General features: G+C 38.7%; 2 protein-coding genes across 5 annotated transcripts in view; one reads left to right on the top strand and one right to left on the bottom strand.

Moving 5' to 3' along the window:
* LOC308094444 (uncharacterized protein) overlaps positions 1–4,185 on the bottom strand; it is a 64,322-nt gene extending 60,137 nt beyond the window's left edge. For all 3 annotated transcript variants that reach the window (XM_080441099.1, XM_080441100.1, XM_080441098.1), the window contains exons 1-4: positions 3,928–4,185; positions 1,575–1,877; positions 769–838; positions 183–343 (exon numbers count right to left, since the gene is read on the bottom strand). In XM_080441099.1, the coding sequence (XP_080297225.1) occupies positions 183–343; positions 769–838; positions 1,575–1,877; positions 3,928–4,028 (635 nt within the window). In that variant the 5' untranslated portion in view covers positions 4,029–4,185. The remainder of the gene's footprint in view (positions 1–182; positions 344–768; positions 839–1,574; positions 1,878–3,927) is intronic.
* A 4,539-nt stretch (positions 4,186–8,724) lies between these two features.
* Positions 8,725–15,095, top strand: LOC308094071 (uncharacterized protein). 2 transcript variants are annotated; one of them, XM_080440522.1, is made up of 7 exons: positions 8,725–8,793; positions 9,962–10,279; positions 10,635–10,931; positions 12,683–12,772; positions 12,981–13,027; positions 13,570–13,713; positions 14,681–15,095. In XM_080440522.1, exons 1-7 carry the CDS (start codon positions 8,748–8,750, stop codon positions 14,693–14,695), a joined length of 957 nt encoding a protein of 318 aa, XP_080296648.1. In that variant the 5' UTR covers positions 8,725–8,747; the 3' UTR covers positions 14,696–15,095. The 2 variants fall into 2 exon arrangements, with proteins under 2 accessions (XP_080296648.1, XP_080296647.1); XM_080440521.1 differs by lacking the exon at positions 14,681–15,095 and having other exon boundaries at positions 13,570–13,971.
* The last annotated feature ends 1,318 nt before the right edge of the window (positions 15,096–16,413 follow it).

The raw sequence follows: 16,413 nt of genomic DNA, 5'->3' as shown, positions 1-16,413 counted from the left end.
ATTTTTGCCTAATAAAATATTCAAATCGATCAATCAAAGTGAATGAGATCTTGAATTCGGACAGAACTTTGTATTTTGATGACATCATAAAAGGTGAAATGGTTTGACAAGCATTGATTTGATACCAAGAGGAAATGGACAACAACAACAGCTACAGAAACATAATTGTTATTCATACTCACTCCTCATCTGTGAAATTCTGATCAAAGGGGCCGTACTGCTGGACCATGTTGTCGTGCTCGTGCTGCTGAAGCCATGGGCTCAGGCACACTGCATAGAAGCCAGGGTGTAGGGTGATGCACGAAGCCTCTGGTTCTGGTGAGTCTGCACATTTTTCCATAACCTGCACAAGAGAGCAAAAATAAATAACCTGCAACGACGCTGAACGTTCAGCACATATCTACTTTTTACATTGTTCTGGGTTGATTGTTTTGCCCGTGCAATAGTATTATTGCCTATCTTAACCTGTATACATTAAAAAAATAATATATAATGATCCCATTAAATTATAATTATCCCCCTTTTTTTCACCCAGTGCCAATTGTCTAAGTCAGGGGTCTTCAACGATTTTTTCATGCGAATAATACTTTTTTTTTTTTAAAACCTTATAAAGTCAAAGGCGTATTTTATTTATTCGGACCAAGTCCCAATTTTTGCGTATATTCGCCAGTGTGTAATGAGTCTAAGTCTAAACAGTGGATTGTACCACCATAATGTATATCTATGCTGTTGACAGACTGACAGTCAATCTGCTGTAACACTACCGACCTTGACAATGTCCTTACAGCACACCCTTGCGACTGGTTCATCCATGTTATGGCAGCAGCCACAGGTACACCTGAATGATAAGCACATTAAGCAGACATGAGCATAATGTGAGGGCTGCCACTGATTAGTGTAAATGAATACTGCAAATAATTTCACAACTAGAGCCTAACAATCAGGGCAGAAAGTAAGTATTGCATGCACAACCAATGTGGACAAGTGAAGTTCTACCGTGACCTAACATGTATGTACATGATTAGTGCCAGCCGTGCGTTCAACTCGCTAGAGCAGTGGTTTTCAACTTTTTACATACCAAGGACCCCTAAATTGATATACATTTGGCCGTGGACCCCCATCTGACAAAGTGTTGTGCCAGGGACCCCCAGAAGAGACTATTTGTGTTAAAATCACAGTGACACGCTGTGAGCTTGTAGATCTGCTATTTTTGAACAGCCAATGTATACAATGTGGATAAAGGGGTGAAAATGTATTTGCTGGGGACCCCCTGGAATCCCCTCAAGGGTTGAGATCCACTGTGCTAGAGCCTAATGCGTTAGCCAAGGTAGCTAAATCACTGAATGAATGAATGCAGCTCATCATTTAGGTCAGTGGTTCCCCCATAACTCTGAGAGCGTACAAATGGTTCCGTTTAGTACGCTCCCAGAGTTACAGACCTGTAAGGGTACATTTGGAACCTCCCCAAGGAACCCTGAGGGTCCCTGGACCCCACTTTGAGAACCACTGATTTAGATGAACTGTTCTACTCAATGCAATACTTATATAATAGCTCAGTTATAATGGAACGTTACCATTGAGACACATCGTGTTGCTGTCGTGGGCGAGGTTGGTAAGGTAGAGCTGCTGCTGCTTCACCTCCGTCTCCGTGGTTCTGTGCATGGAGGGCCAGGGGCTCGAACATGTACGGCCTGATGCCGTATGCTTGGTATTCATGTTCTTCTTCTGTCTCTGAGTCTTCCTCCTCCTCCTCCTCCGACTCTGAGCCTGAGGAGTAATATAACTCGAGGCTCGCCGCTTTCGGTGAAGGCGGTGGAGAGAAGTCCTCTACTGTCGAATAGAGACCAGAAGTAGGATCCACCAGCTCCACAAGCTGACTGTACACATAATAGAGACAATAGGACACTTATTAATAGAATGCAACAGGTCTAAACAAAATAACAGCCCCATTACGAACCTCTCACTCCGCTATCCAGCTCTGAGATGAGGCTCCACTGCGAGCTCTACCGGAATCGGTGGAACGGCCGCAAAGGGTCCGTGGATTACGGATTTTCGCCACATCGTATCCAAAAACTAATGGTAGTTTCCAAACTGTACAGATGTTTGAAGATGTTCCGGAACCCTAACTGTTTGGTCCGGCACAAAACAATCACTTATTTAGTCAGCCTTTGCGTTTCCCATTGTAGCCGAACCGGGAGCAGTACTGGCATCTGACGTAGGGGAGTTTTCCGGGTTGAATGAGAAACATGGCCACAGGCTGACTAAATAAGCGATTTAAGCGGTTGTTTCGTGCCAGACCAAAAAGTTAGGGTTCCCGAACATCCTCAAACATCTGTACAATTTCGAAACTACCATTCATTTTTGGATACGATGTGGCGAAAAGGGTAATCCACGGACCCTTTGCGGCCGTTCCACCGATTCCGGTAGAGCTCGCAGTGGAACCTTATCTCGGAGCTGTATAGCGGAGTGAGAGGTTCGTAATGGGGCTAAACAAATAACAAACAATAATGCAATACTGATATAATAGCTAAATAAATAATTGATTATAATGGAACGTTACCAGTGGTGTAAAGTAACTAAGTAAGTACAAGTACTCAAGTACTGTACTTAAAAAGGTAGGGTAAGTGATATTTTGGGGTATTTTTTTTTTTGTGTTAAAAAGGTTAAAGTACTATATTGTGATAGTAATCATTGCTACAGAGCGTTTGTTCGGTCACAGGGGTCTCTCCAGCTCTTTAGTAAACACAATACAGTACATTTTCAGGTAGGTGACAACATTTAAGCCAATCAGGAGAGAGTACTGAAAATGCAAATCACTTACCCTACCTTTAAGTACAATTCTGAGGTATTTTTTACTTTACTGGAACATTTCCCATTTTCATTACTTTTACTTCTACTCCACTTTACATCTCAGAGGCAAATATTGTACTTTTACTCCACTACAATTATTTGAAAACTTGAGTTACTAGTTACATTGCAGATATACATTGTTACATTATAAAACTTATATTAACCACTTTAGCCCTATTTTATACTCAGGCTATTTGAAAATAGCAGATCTACAAGCTCACAACGCGTAGACGCGTTGTGAGCTTGTAGATCTGCTATTTTCAAACATTTTTGTACTTTTACTACTTTAAATACTTTTTGATAGCAATACTTTTGTACTTTTACTCAAGTAAATGTTGAATTCCGGACTTTTACTCGTAACATAGCTGTAGTATACAACCCTCGTAGACGTATTTATGATTCTGACGTTTTCAATCTACGAGAGTTGTAGGGTGCACTTCCCATAGTGACCTGGACTTTCTGCACTATGCCCCTAAGACACTCCAAACATTGTACAAAATGGAAATAAAGGTGCTTACCGCCGAGCCCCAACTGTTAACTGGGTCTACGGGGTAGTAGTTTAATGTAATAATCCATATCTTTCAATGAAGAAGTGTTTTAATGCCGTCTGTGGCCGAACGCCATTTTTTCACCCACGTTTACTTCCTGTTTACATTTAGTGTAATTCCGGGTTCCACCGGATGCGCCCCGTCACTACCCGTCACTACCGCCCATTGGGAACTTCCGACAGAATCGGCCACAGACGGCATTAAAACACTTCTTTATTGAAAGATATGGATTATTACATTACACTACTACCCCGTAGAGCCAGTTAACATTTGGGGCTCGGCGGTAAGCACCTTTATTTTCATTTTGTACAATGTTTGGAGTGTCTACGGGGCATAGTGCAGAAAGTCCAGGTCACTATGGGAAGTGCACCCTACAACTCTCGTAGATTGAAAACGTCAGAATCATAAATACGTCTACGAGGGTTGTATACTACAGCTACTCGTAACAGAGTACTTCTACATTGCAGTATTGATACTTTTACCTAAGTAAAACAAACATTTGAGTACTTTTTCCACCACTGATCGTTACCATTGAGACACATGGGGGTGCTGTGGTGGGTGCACTGCTGCTGCGCCTCCTGCTGCTGCGCCTCCTGCAAGCTTCACCTCCGTCTCCGTGGTTCTGTGCATGGAGGCGCCGGGGCTCGAACATGTACGGCCTGACGCCGAAGGCTTGGTCCTCAGAGTCTGACTCTAACTAGAGGCTCGCCGCTATCGTCGGTGAAGGCGGTGGAGAGAAGTCCTCTACAGTTCCATAGAGACCAGAAGTAGGATCCACATCAAGCTCCTGTTGTTCAGCCATGTTTGTTGTTTGTTTTGGATTCTTCAATTCGTGTGTTTTGGCCCGCCTACTTTTTGACAGTCAACCATGACAGGCAGCGCACAGACAGAGGATTGGCTGTAGTCAGTGGGAGGACCCAGTCCCACTGACTCATAGTGTTAAAAGGTCCGGTGCGTTCGAAAATACAGCACTGAGCGCACTGGCCAATACAAACTAATAGGCGAGTGTGCTCCGGTGCGCAATTTTCGAACGCACCACCGGGTCTCCCATGAAACAGGAGCGTTATTAATAGTTTTAGCACTTTTTCACAATAGGGGAAAAAAACAGGACAGCACATACATAACACGTCATTTTACGTGTAAAGTTCTACAGAGAGCATGTCTGTGTTTCACGCAGGAATCTTCATCTTCATGGCAGCTTCAGGTAAAATAAAGCTACAAATTATATTAACATGTTCGGTTTATAACTTGGTTGATGCGTCTAAACTTCAGCTATAATACACATCACTGGACTTTTGCTTTTCCTCATGGACCTAAAAGTGACCTTCTGTGGACTATGGTGTTGAACTTGACACACTGATACTGTATATCATGAACAGTTTATACCGTACGTTATGTCTAAACCTCATGTACATACTGCACGGATGGATATATGCTTTTTTATTGATTGAATACCAGTGGTGTAAAGTAACTAAGTACTCAAGTACTGTACTTCAGTACAATGTTGAGGTATTTTTTACTTTACTGGAGTATTTCCAATTTTCAGTATTTTTACTTCTACTCCACTCTCAGAAGCAAATATTGTACTTTTTTACTCCACTACAATTATTTGAAAACTTTAGTTACTAGTTACTATGTAAATTTTGATTATTATAAAACATGCGTTAACCACTTCAGCCTTATATATATTTGCAATGCATTGTGAGCTTGTAGATCTGCTATTTTCAAAAGTTTTTTATGCGTTTTATACATTTGAAAACGTTGTGAAATGGGACATTCTGCATAATGAGTACTTTCTACTTTTGGTACTTTATGTACATTTTGATGTAGTATTTCTACACTGCAGTATTGACACTTTATAGTAGCCTATAACATTTAGTTTTACACTTTATAGTAGCCTATAACATTTAGTTTTACACTTTATAGTATAACATTTAGTTTTACACTTTATAGTATAACATTTAGTTTTACACTTTATAGTATAACATTTAGTTTTACACTTTATAGTATAACATTTAGTTTTACACTTTATAGTATAACATTTAGTTTTACACTTTATAGTATAACATTTAGTTTTACACTTTATAGTATAACATTTAGTCTTACACTTTATAGTATAACATTTAGTTTTACACTTTATAGTATAACATTTAGTTTTATACTTTATAGTATAACATTTAGTTTTACACTTTATAGTATAACATTTAGTTTTATACTTTATAGTATAACATTTAGTTTTACACTTTATAGTATAACATTTAGTTTTATACTTTATAGTATAACATTTAGTTTTACACTTTATAGTATAACATTTAGTTTTATACTTTATAGTATAACATTTAGTTTTATACTTCATAGTATAACATTTAGTTTTACACTTTATAGTATAACATTTAGTTTTACACTTTATAGTATAACATTTAGTTTTATACTTTATAGTATAACATTTAGTTTTACACTTTATAGTATAACATTTAGTTTTACACTTTATAGTATAACATTTAGTGTATAATGCTTATAATATTTTGTGATTTCCAGTGGTGTCTGGTGATGTGAAGCAAGAGCATGTTCTGGAGGGAAAGGATCTCCTTCTACTCATCCAGAAACCTGAGCTGATGCAAGACCCTGAAGAACTTAAGTGGAAATTCAACGCCAAGAACATTGTAAAATACACCTTCAGTGACAAAAAGAAAATAATCTATACAAATTACCAAGGAAGGGTTGATTTTTTTGGAGGACAATTATTCTTTGCTGTTGAAGAATCTACAAAAAAGTGACAGTGGACTTTACCAAGCAATAGCAGAAATAGAACTTGAAGATGTACCTGTTGCACAGTACAATGTGACAGTTGAAGTATAGGTTCCTTTTAAGTAATCCAAAACATGAAAGTTTATGCTTAAGCAACAAAATGGCCTCTGCTTTGACACAATCAAATTGTATAATAGTTATGAAAATATTTTCCAATACAAGTGCACTTAAAATGCCTGTTTTAAAAGCTTTTAGAAAAAGGTAAGGTCATAACAGCCTATTCTATGTGCTATATAAATCACATTCTTAACATTAGTGATTGAGAAAATCATTCAGCACGTGGGCGAGAACAGATTTGGATGTTAAGACGGTTTGGTGCATCTGGGGTTAGCTTCTCTTGTTTTCCTCTTCACTAAAACATAAGAGAAAATAGAGAGAATGAAGAGAAATGTAAAAGAAAGTTGCCCCCCCCCCCCCCATAAGCCCCATCTCAAGGGCAAGGAGCTTATCCTCTAGTGAAATTTCAAAATAAATAAAATAGAATGTTGCTGCATTAGTTCCATTTCCCCATTTGGAGAACCACATGTCAGCTGATAGGACACAAAGAGGCCAAATACCTCCAAATAAAATGGAAATATAAAATGCCAGTGTTGTTGTGGTGGGTTAAGCTAATAAATGTATTAGTCCATTAGCAACAAGCTGTACTGGTACCACTGCTGTGTCAGTGTGTGTACGGCATAGACTGGAAATAAAATAGAAATGCAATAAACATCAGTGCTGTGTGAACCCATCAATTGCTGCTAAACATTCAATCCCTCATGAAGACCATTCCAAAACGTTGGTTATCATTTTAACCCATTCAGACCGGGAACGCATCTGTGTCATTTTTTTATTTCTTTGGCTATTCAAAAATAGCAGATATGAGCTTTCAGTTTTAATGGGTTAAATTATTCTGCATGTGGCTGTGTGCAGTGTGCAGCCTTTTCTTCACTTTTAGACTGCTGATAAACATTAACATTATACTGACCTCAGAACAGAGGTCACACAAACCCTAGTAAAAAATAGTAACCTACATCTACATGTACAAGCTCTTTTTAGCTAAGAGCTTTGGTGTAGAGGAAAGGCAGGAGGAGGCCAAGTTCTAAGAAGTATAAAGGGTTTCAATTAAAATGTTAAATAAAAACCTTCATATTTGTTCCAGATGCAGTGACCCCAGCAGACCAGGCAGGAGCCCCATGTGTCCTCCAGCCCCGGTTCCTGTTACCCGACTGTCTGGAGTTTATTGATGGGGAATTTTATTGTATTTTTAGTATTTCCTTTCTTAATTTGTGAACACACTGATGAAGGTCCAGAGGGACCAAAATATCTGTCAATTTGACTAAAAGCTGATGCTGCTTAGCAACAGCATTGTGCTGGATTTTTATAAATATTTCTAAGTACACTGTGTATTAAACTACACACAGTTATGGTTGTTGGCTATTTGTAGTCTCTGTTCCTTTAAGTGCTGGGCTGGGGGGAGTGTCTCACTTGAGTGTGCTGCCTGTATGCAGTTGAATGGAGCTCCAACTTGTAACGTTTCTAGTTGAACAGTAAAGACAAACTTACCTTACCACTGCCTGGTTATTTGGTTCTCACAGACTTTATATAAACAATGGGACAAACATACAAACTTGCACTCTTTTAAGATAGAAGCAGCCCGTAAATTGTGTGTGATTCTGAGGGAGGCTCTATGTTGGGTTATTTTAAGAGCCTCAAATGGAAGAAGAAGGGGGGGGGGGGGGGGCACCAAGATACATTTTGCCGCGGGCAGACCCAGACAATTCTGTCATTAAGGTCTATCAAAATCCCGTACAACCACAAGTAGGACCTATTGGTTTAAGGATTGGTTATAATCAGTGGTGTAAAGTACTAAGTACATGTACTCAAGTACTGTACTTAAGTACAATTTTGAGGTATTTTTTACTTTACTGGAGTATTTCCAAAGTACTTTACTTTACTTCTACTCCACTACATCTCAGAGGCAAATATTGTAGATTTACTCCACTACTATTATGTGAAATCTTTAGTTACTAGTTACTTTGTAGATTTTGATCATTATTACAAAACATACATTAACCACTTCAGCCCTATACATTTTGGCCATTTGAAAATAGCCGATCTACAAGCACACAAGTAGTCGCGATGAGACGCATGGCGAGCTTGTAGATCGGCTATTTTCAAAAGATTCTTTTTTTGAAAACTTGTGAAATGGGACATTCTGCATAATGAGAACTTTTACTTTTGGTACTTTAAGTAAATTTTGATGCCAATAATTTTTTACTTTTACTCAAGTATTTTTTTTATTCTGGACTTTTACTTGTAATATTTCTACATTGCAGCATTGATACTTTTACTTAAGTACAACATTTGAGTACTTTTTCCACCACTGCTTTTGCAAAAACTAGTTCAAGTACAAAGGCAATTTGCAACAACCGGAAGTTGTTGTGGTTGAAACAGGACAAAGCTCTGTGGGCTACCAATTCATGCACTTAAGAGAAGAGAAAGTGCATAGTACTTCCTTTTTGCATACAGTCTCCTAGACAGAGGAGCTTAGCGTTGAGAATGTCTGCTTTTAAGGTCGTGGGACTCCTCATCTGCATAGCTTCAGGTATGATGAACTCCTACCTATATATTTATATTCAGAATATATATTTGGTTGTTAACGTTGTTGTTGAATCGTACTATTGAAGTGTAGACGTAACCATGAAACTGCTTTGATGTTTTTTCTCTGCTTTGTTGTTGATTTGTGTTGCTTTTCCTGTAAAGCACTTTCGCTTCATTTTATTTTATGTATTTCACCCTGTAAAGCACTTTGAGCTGCATTTATGTAATGAAAGGTGCTATATAAATAAAGCTTATTAGTATTATTATTATTTTTATGAAGCCAGTGGTGGAAAAAGTACTCCCATTTTTTGCTTAAGTAAAAGTATCAATACTGCAATATAAAAAAATACTCTGTTACAAGTAAAGGTCCGGAATTCAAAATGTACTTGAGTAAAAGTACAAAATTATTGGCATCAAAATGTACTTAAATACCAAAAGTAAAAGTACTTATTATTATTGTCCCATTTCAAGTTTTCAAATGTATAAACATCTTGTGCGAGGCATTGGGAGCTTGTAGATCGGCTATTTTCAAATGGCCGAAATGTATATAGGGTTGAAGTGGTTTTGTAATAATAATCCAAATCTACAAAGTAACTAGTAACTAAAGTTTTCAAATAATTGTAGTGGAGGTGGTACAATATTTGCCTCTGAGATATAGTGGAGTAGAAGTACTAGTATCGGAAATTGGAAATACTCAAGTAAAGTAGAAATACCTCACAATTGTACTTAAGTACAGTACTTGAGTAAATGTACTTAGTTACTTTACACCACTGCTATCTATATATTTATATTCAGAATATATATTTGGTTGTTAACGTTGTTGAAACCTACTATAGTTGAAGTGTAGACAACCATGAAGCCTAATTGAAACATGGCTTTACCTTATTTATTTTTCCTCAGCTGAAATTCTAATAGTTGGGACTTGGGAGATTGGCAATTAGTTTATTTATATCTTGTACATTGTTTATTATATCATTGCTATTATTTTGATGTTGTATTGATTGATTGATTGAATATTGTATTAGCCAAAAATGCAAAACAGCACGAGTACAGTCAAACACAGTCAAAAGGATAACACCGAAAAAGTCCTTGCGGTCTTGTTTCCATTGGGGTCCTATGTATTCAATTCATCAACATGTAAAAAATAACAATGTGTAATAATTAATTTCCAGTGGTGTCCAGTGATGTGAAACAAGAACACGTTCTGAAGGGACAGGATGTACGTCTACACATCCAGAGACCTGAGCTGATGCACGACCCTGAAGTACTTGAGTGGAAATTCATGGCCAAGAAAATATTAAAATACACTTTCAGTTATGAAAAAAATCTAAAAATACATCCAAACTACCAAGGAGGAAGAGTTGATTTTTCTTTGGAAAATTATTCTTTGCTATTGAATAATCTACAGCAACAAGACAGTGGACTTTACCAAGCGATAGCGTCTACATACGAAGATATCACTGTTTCTCTGTACAATGTGATCGTTCAAGGTAGGTTCATGTTTCTAATGTTCCTCAACCCATTAAGACCGGGAACGCATCTGTGTAATTTTTTGATTTCTTTGGCCTTTAAAAAAGATAGCAGATAGGCTATACAAGCTCATAGCGCTGCATCGAGTACCGTGCTACAAGCTTTGTAGATCTGCTTTTTTTTTTTTTACTTGAAAATTTGTGCAAATCTTTGAATATATATGTTTTTTTAAAGCGAACATTTGTAACTCAAATCTTTGCCTCTGGGGATTCAACAAATGTCTTCTAAATCCTAACAGTTTTCTGATAAAAACGTATGTTTCTATGTCAGTGGTCCTCAAACCTTTTCATGTCCACTACCCTACTTAATTTTCAGATCCAGTGTCTCCAGTACATCTGGCCGTGGTCCCAGTGTCGTCCAGCAATGGTTCCTGTAACCTGACCGTGACCTGCAGCAGCCAGAACTCCTCTGTTACAAACACTTTTACATGTGACAACAACCATCACTGCTCTCAGCAGGGAGGAGGGGAGAGTTCAGAGGTCACAACCTCCACCGGTCACCTCTCTGTCTACATGTCTGAGGGGTCAGTGGTCGTCTGTAACCATAGCAACCAGGTCAGCAGGAGCATCGACACCAAGCAGATTACGCCTCTGATGTGTCAACTGGATTCAGGTGAAACATTTTTCACTTTAAAAAAATGTAATACATTTTGTAAGTAATACGTTCAAAACAAGAGTACTGGCCATTATTCTGAGGCTGGCAGCAAATAGGTGAACTGACAATTTCAGGAGGTGAAGTGCAGTGGTGGAAAAAGTACTCAAATGTTTTACTTGAGTAAAAGTATCAATACTGCAATGTAGAAATAGTCCGGAATTCAAAATTTACTTGCGTAAAAGTACAAAAGTATTGGTATCAAAATGTACTTAAAAGTACCAAAAGTAGAAAGTACTCATGATGCAGAATGTCCCACGTTTTCAACTGTATAAAATGGAAAAGAAAATCCTTTGAAAATACCAGATCTACAAGCTCACAATGCGCCGCATCCCGACACATTGTGAGCTTGTAGATCGGACCAAATGGCCCAAATGTATTTAGGGCTGAAGTGGTTAATGTATGTTTTGTAATAATAATACAAATCTATAAAGTAACTAGTAACTAAAGTTTTCAAGTAATTGTAGTGGAGTAAAAGTACAATGTTTGCCTCTGAGATGCAGTGGAGTAGAAGTAAAAGTATTGGAAATTGGAAATACTCAAGTGCAAATACCTCAAAATTGTACTTAAGTACAGTACTTGAGTACATGTACTTACTTTCCACCACTGACAAGTACACAGTACACACCCTGGACATGAGGCTAATATGTCACAGGGACTGTGACATATTACTGTGACCCCCCCCCCCCTCAATCCATTCTGGCACATTCTAAATGTTGTCAAGTGATGTAAAAAGTCATGCAGTTACAAAGTGCCTATAAGGCAGAACATTGTTACATACAATAATGTTGGCATACTTGTCAAACACAGCAGACAACAATCATGGGTAAAGGAAACAACGCCTCCTCCAAATTGAGCAGCTTCCTTCCTATAATAGCTAATATTGAGCGGTACCCTGTTTGGCCCGGCCGGCCATTTGTAGGCCCCTCACAACCAACTTGTGCACGTGCCCTATAGGCTACCAAAGATAACAAACTACGTTTACATCTATAACCTAGCTGGGAGGTGGTCTGCTGTAGCTGAAGATATTTTAGCACTTGTGGTTAGGAAGGCTTCCTCTAAGCTGTACAGCCGACCTCGAGAATGAACACCTCCCTATGGTTTTCGTTAACAACAATGACATCCGGGGTGTTAGCTGAAATGTTAGAGAACACAGAGTGATCTTTGCACAGGCTAAACATGCTCGGCTTCACAGTAGAACGCTTAAATACAGCATGATGGAGGACCTGAAAATAGAAGAGATATCTTTTGACATCAAATCCACTATTCTGTCATGCATAATTATGTAGAGTCCCCTGTATACATGGCACCCATTTAAGATGTGGGACATGGTTTCAGCTATTTGTTGTGACATGATGTATACAGGGAGGAGGAGCATGGTTGCCTGGAAATCAGATGGAGAGGTTAGGTTTACATGGTAAAACCTGCAACCTCGCTTTCAGAGTAAAGACAACAATACACTCGTCTTAGCTCTAAGGCAACATTTCTGAACACAGAGTGAGAGACAGAATGGTCCGCAGCAGGGAGACATGCGGCCTTCCCATGCAGTCTCAGCTCAGTCCAATGTTGCCGCTGCCATTGCTGTTGTTGTGCCCCCCCCCCCCCACACACACAGAGGGAGAGGTCATTTTACTAATATCTTTTGTCAGAAAATGTGTCAAATCAAGAATCAAAAACATTTTGTCATATCTGGCTCTTGTGTGTGTTCACAGGTCGTAGGTCAATACTGTCATACGTTATTGTGGCTGCACTGGCTGGCATATGTGGAGCTGCTCTCATCGCTGTCTGCATTTATAACAAATGTAAGTTCCAGTGTGTACTTTTCACCATTCTTCAAGGCATGATGAACAGCCTATACTGTAGCAAGTGAATGCAGTAACATGAAGGCATAGTTTTTTTTCAAGCATAGTTTGAAAACACTAAATTAAGGCTTATTATAAGAGGGTGAATACATTAAAGAAAGTGGGTATCATATTCATAATTGACTGGCACCCATTTTCTTTTTTTCAGGGAATGCAAGAATTGACATGTCAAATCCAATATATGGTTCTCTTCAGGTAAGACTCTGTTAAATCACTTTTTAATCATCACTGCCTGAGCTTTGCCAGTTGCACTGAGAAAAAAACGTTCTAAGCATTTAAAATACTGTTTTTGTTTAAAGTTGAAGAAAAGTTAGTTACAGCACACAGATTAAAGGGATAGTTCACCCCCAAAATGACTTTTTTTCTATTGATCAGTCATCCCATGGAGACATGACTGACATTGGTACTCATGGATATTTTTTTTTTTATGTCTCATTCCTAAGACAATAATTTGATGACCGGCAGCGGTTCTGGTAGGAGACACAAAGAGTCTCCTTTGTGTCTCCTACCGGAACCGCTACCTACCGGTCCGCTGGTCATCATATCATCGGCTTAGGAATGTGGGGAAAAAAATCCAATATCCATCTCCATGGGGTGACTAATCGATAGAAAAAAAAGATTTTTGGGGGGGTGAACTATCCCTTTAATACTGTATATAAAAAAGGCGGGGGGGGGGGGGGGGTTTGAGTGACGGTAATCTTTATGAAAGAAAGTCAAATGTTGTGTTTTTGCTCTAGCTTCCAGCAATGGGGAATCCAGGACCTGTTAATGGTCAGGAGGATCCTGGACTTGATGTTTCTTCTCCATCGACTCCCTCTGTACCTGTGGCCACCACCCAGACCAGAGACACCACGACCATGACCTCTGACCTGTATGCCAAGGTTAATAAACCTAATAGATGAGTCACAGTCACACACCCAGCCAACCACTGAAAAGAGATGGCTGGATTCAGTGGTGGAAAGTAACTGAGTAGAGTAGATTTACTTAAGCAAACGCTGAAAAGAGCAACGGTGTAAAGTAAACTAAGTACATTTACTCAAGTACTGTACTTAAGTACAATTTTGAGGTATTGGTACTTTACTTGAGTATTTCCAATTTCCAATACTTTTACTTGTACTCCACTACATCTCAGAGGCAAATACTGTACTTTTATTCCCCTACGATTATTTGAAATCTTTAGTATAGTTACTTTGTAGATTTTGATTATTTTTACAAAACATATATTAATCACTTCAGCCCTATATATATATTTGGGCCATTTGAAAATAGCCGATCTATAAGCTCAATGCGACGCATTGTGAGCTTGCCTTGTAGATCTGCTATTTTCAAAATAATTGTATACATTTGAAAACTTGAAATGGGACATTCTGCAAAATTAGTACTTTTACTTTTGGTACTTAAAGTACATTTCGATGCCAATACTTTTGTACTTTTACTCAAGTCAATTTTGAATTCCGGACTTTCCGGACTTTCTATATTGCAGTATTGATACTTTTCCCAAAGTAAAAAATGGGAGTACATTTTCCACCACTACTAAGAATCAGATTTATACTCAAAGACAAACTGAAAGATTTTGAAAAGATTTGGAAGCCTTTAGTCTCCTTTCTTAAAGGTTGATAGGCTAATCCTTGTGGATGACCCGTGTCACACGTAATTTGGGGCAGCACTTCTGGGGGGGGGGGAGGGAGGCGGGGGGGTCCCTTTGTTTTTTGCTTAAGTTTGAGTGTATTCTTTTCATTTTACATGTCTATTTTGTGTATGCGTGTTTGTTTTTGGAAAAAAAGGAAGCATCATGTATATGACACTAGCAGATTCAGAGAAACTTGTCCACGCCTTCGTCTCCTCCAGGTTGGACTACTGTAACGCACTTCTCATCGGGATCCCTAGCAAGAGCCTCCAAAGGCTCCAGTATATTCAAAACAGCGCGGCTAGGATCCTGATGAGAGTGTGTAAACATGAACACATCACACCCATCCTCCGTTCACTCCACTGGCTTCCCGTCTCCTTCAGAACCCAATACAAGGTATCCCTTCTGACACATCAGTGCATCCACGGCAACGCTCCTTCCTACCTCAAGGAATTAGTCTCCCTACAACCCTCAACCCGCAACACCCGCTCTTCAAACACATACCTCCTCAAAACCCACAAGGCAAAGCTTCGTACCATGGGCGACCGGGCTTTCTGCTCGGCCGCCCCCGAACTGTGGAACGCCCTCCCTGTCCACCTGAGAGCACCACAGTCAGTTGATTGTTTTAAGAGAGGACTAAAGACCTACCTTTTAGCAAAGCATTTTTGTAGCTGGAGGCTTTATGCGCCCATGTTTTAATAGTTTTCTCCTAGTTTCCTCGTTATTGTTTTCTTTTACTGGTGTGATGTTTCTGTTTTTATGCAATTGCCTTCTGTAGCACTTTGAGATTTCTTGTAAATGTAAAGTGCGTATAAATAAAATCCATTATTATTATTATTATGATCAGAATGTATAATTCTACCGTGTGCTTCACAATAAAAAAGATTTGAAACTGAAAAGAGATAGCTGAATTGACCAGTCGTGGGAAGAGATGGATGATGATAAACAAAGAATCTAATTGTAAAGGGCAATACATGATCCTTCCGACGTCGGGGTTGGGACAGGCTTTCAGAACTGTATTCAGTAAAAAATAAATCTATGATGTTTACAAAATAAGTGTTAAATAACACGTGATCTCAATATAGACCAAAACAGTTGTGACCATGATTTTTGCCAAAATCAAACATCCCTTTGAAGATACATTCAAAATACAATTTCATGAACATTGAAGCTTCATTTGGTGAAAATTAGCTGTAGATGTTTATGGTAAAGCATTTTGATGCACTGGTGGTGACTGTGGGGAGGAATGAAAAATAGTAGTATATGTTTCCACCTTGTGGTTAAAATATGCAATGGCAGTTTTATTATTAGGCTACTTGTATAGGCTACATCCTGAACCTAAAAGGGTTAGGTTTGAGTTGAGCAGTGTTGATATGATTGCTGAAAAGGTGTCATATAATCCCATGAGGGGTGGGTCACTAGGTGGCATGACAGTAAAATAAAATGTTATTTCAAATGGGTCAGGGCAATATAACAAATGTGATACACGCTGAGGAAGGCTTGGCGCCGAAACGTGTCCGGGTGTGCGGTGTTGTCCGTGCATATGAATTAAAAGTACCAGAAGGACTTCGGAGTGCTGGCTATTGCTTTATTTACTGTGAATCTTTGTGAGCCGTGCACCCGCAAACTGCACCATATACAGACTGAGAGTGCTCGTTGTTATTTTCTATTGCAATATAACAAATACCTCTATCGATATTGTGACAATATCGTATTGTCGTATTGTCACAACCTGTCATGTACTAATTGCCCAAAGGTCATGCCCACTTGCCCGAAAAGGAGATTGTGTAATTTTTTGATTTTAGCTAAAAAAAGCATTATTTTACACTTTTATTTGGCTATTCAAAAATAGCAGACAGATCTGCTATTTTTGAAAAATCACGAAATCTCTTGCAAATCTTTGAATATATATATATATATATTTTTTTAGATGAGGGGCCGTGGCCAAATACAT

The sequence above is a fragment of the Gymnoscopelus braueri genome, assembly GCF_963280865.1.
Source record: "Gymnoscopelus braueri genome assembly, chromosome: 10".
Classification (NCBI taxonomy): Eukaryota; Metazoa; Chordata; class Actinopteri; order Myctophiformes; family Myctophidae; genus Gymnoscopelus; species Gymnoscopelus braueri.
The sequence above is the reverse complement of the archived record's forward strand: the minus strand, read 5'-3'. Positions and strand labels throughout refer to the sequence as shown.

Bases quoted from the DNA above. Each gene is read 5' to 3' on its own strand.
- LOC308094071 (XM_080440521.1), top strand. From the start codon at position 8,748: ATGTCTGCTTTTAAGGTCGTGGGACTCCTCATCTGCATAGCTTCAG. The intron at 8,794-9,961 runs GTATGATGAACT...ATTAATTTCCAG, and splicing joins CCTCATCTGCATAGCTTCAG to TGGTGTCCAGTGATGTGAAA. The intron at 10,280-10,634 runs GTAGGTTCATGT...CTTAATTTTCAG, and splicing joins GTACAATGTGATCGTTCAAG to ATCCAGTGTCTCCAGTACAT.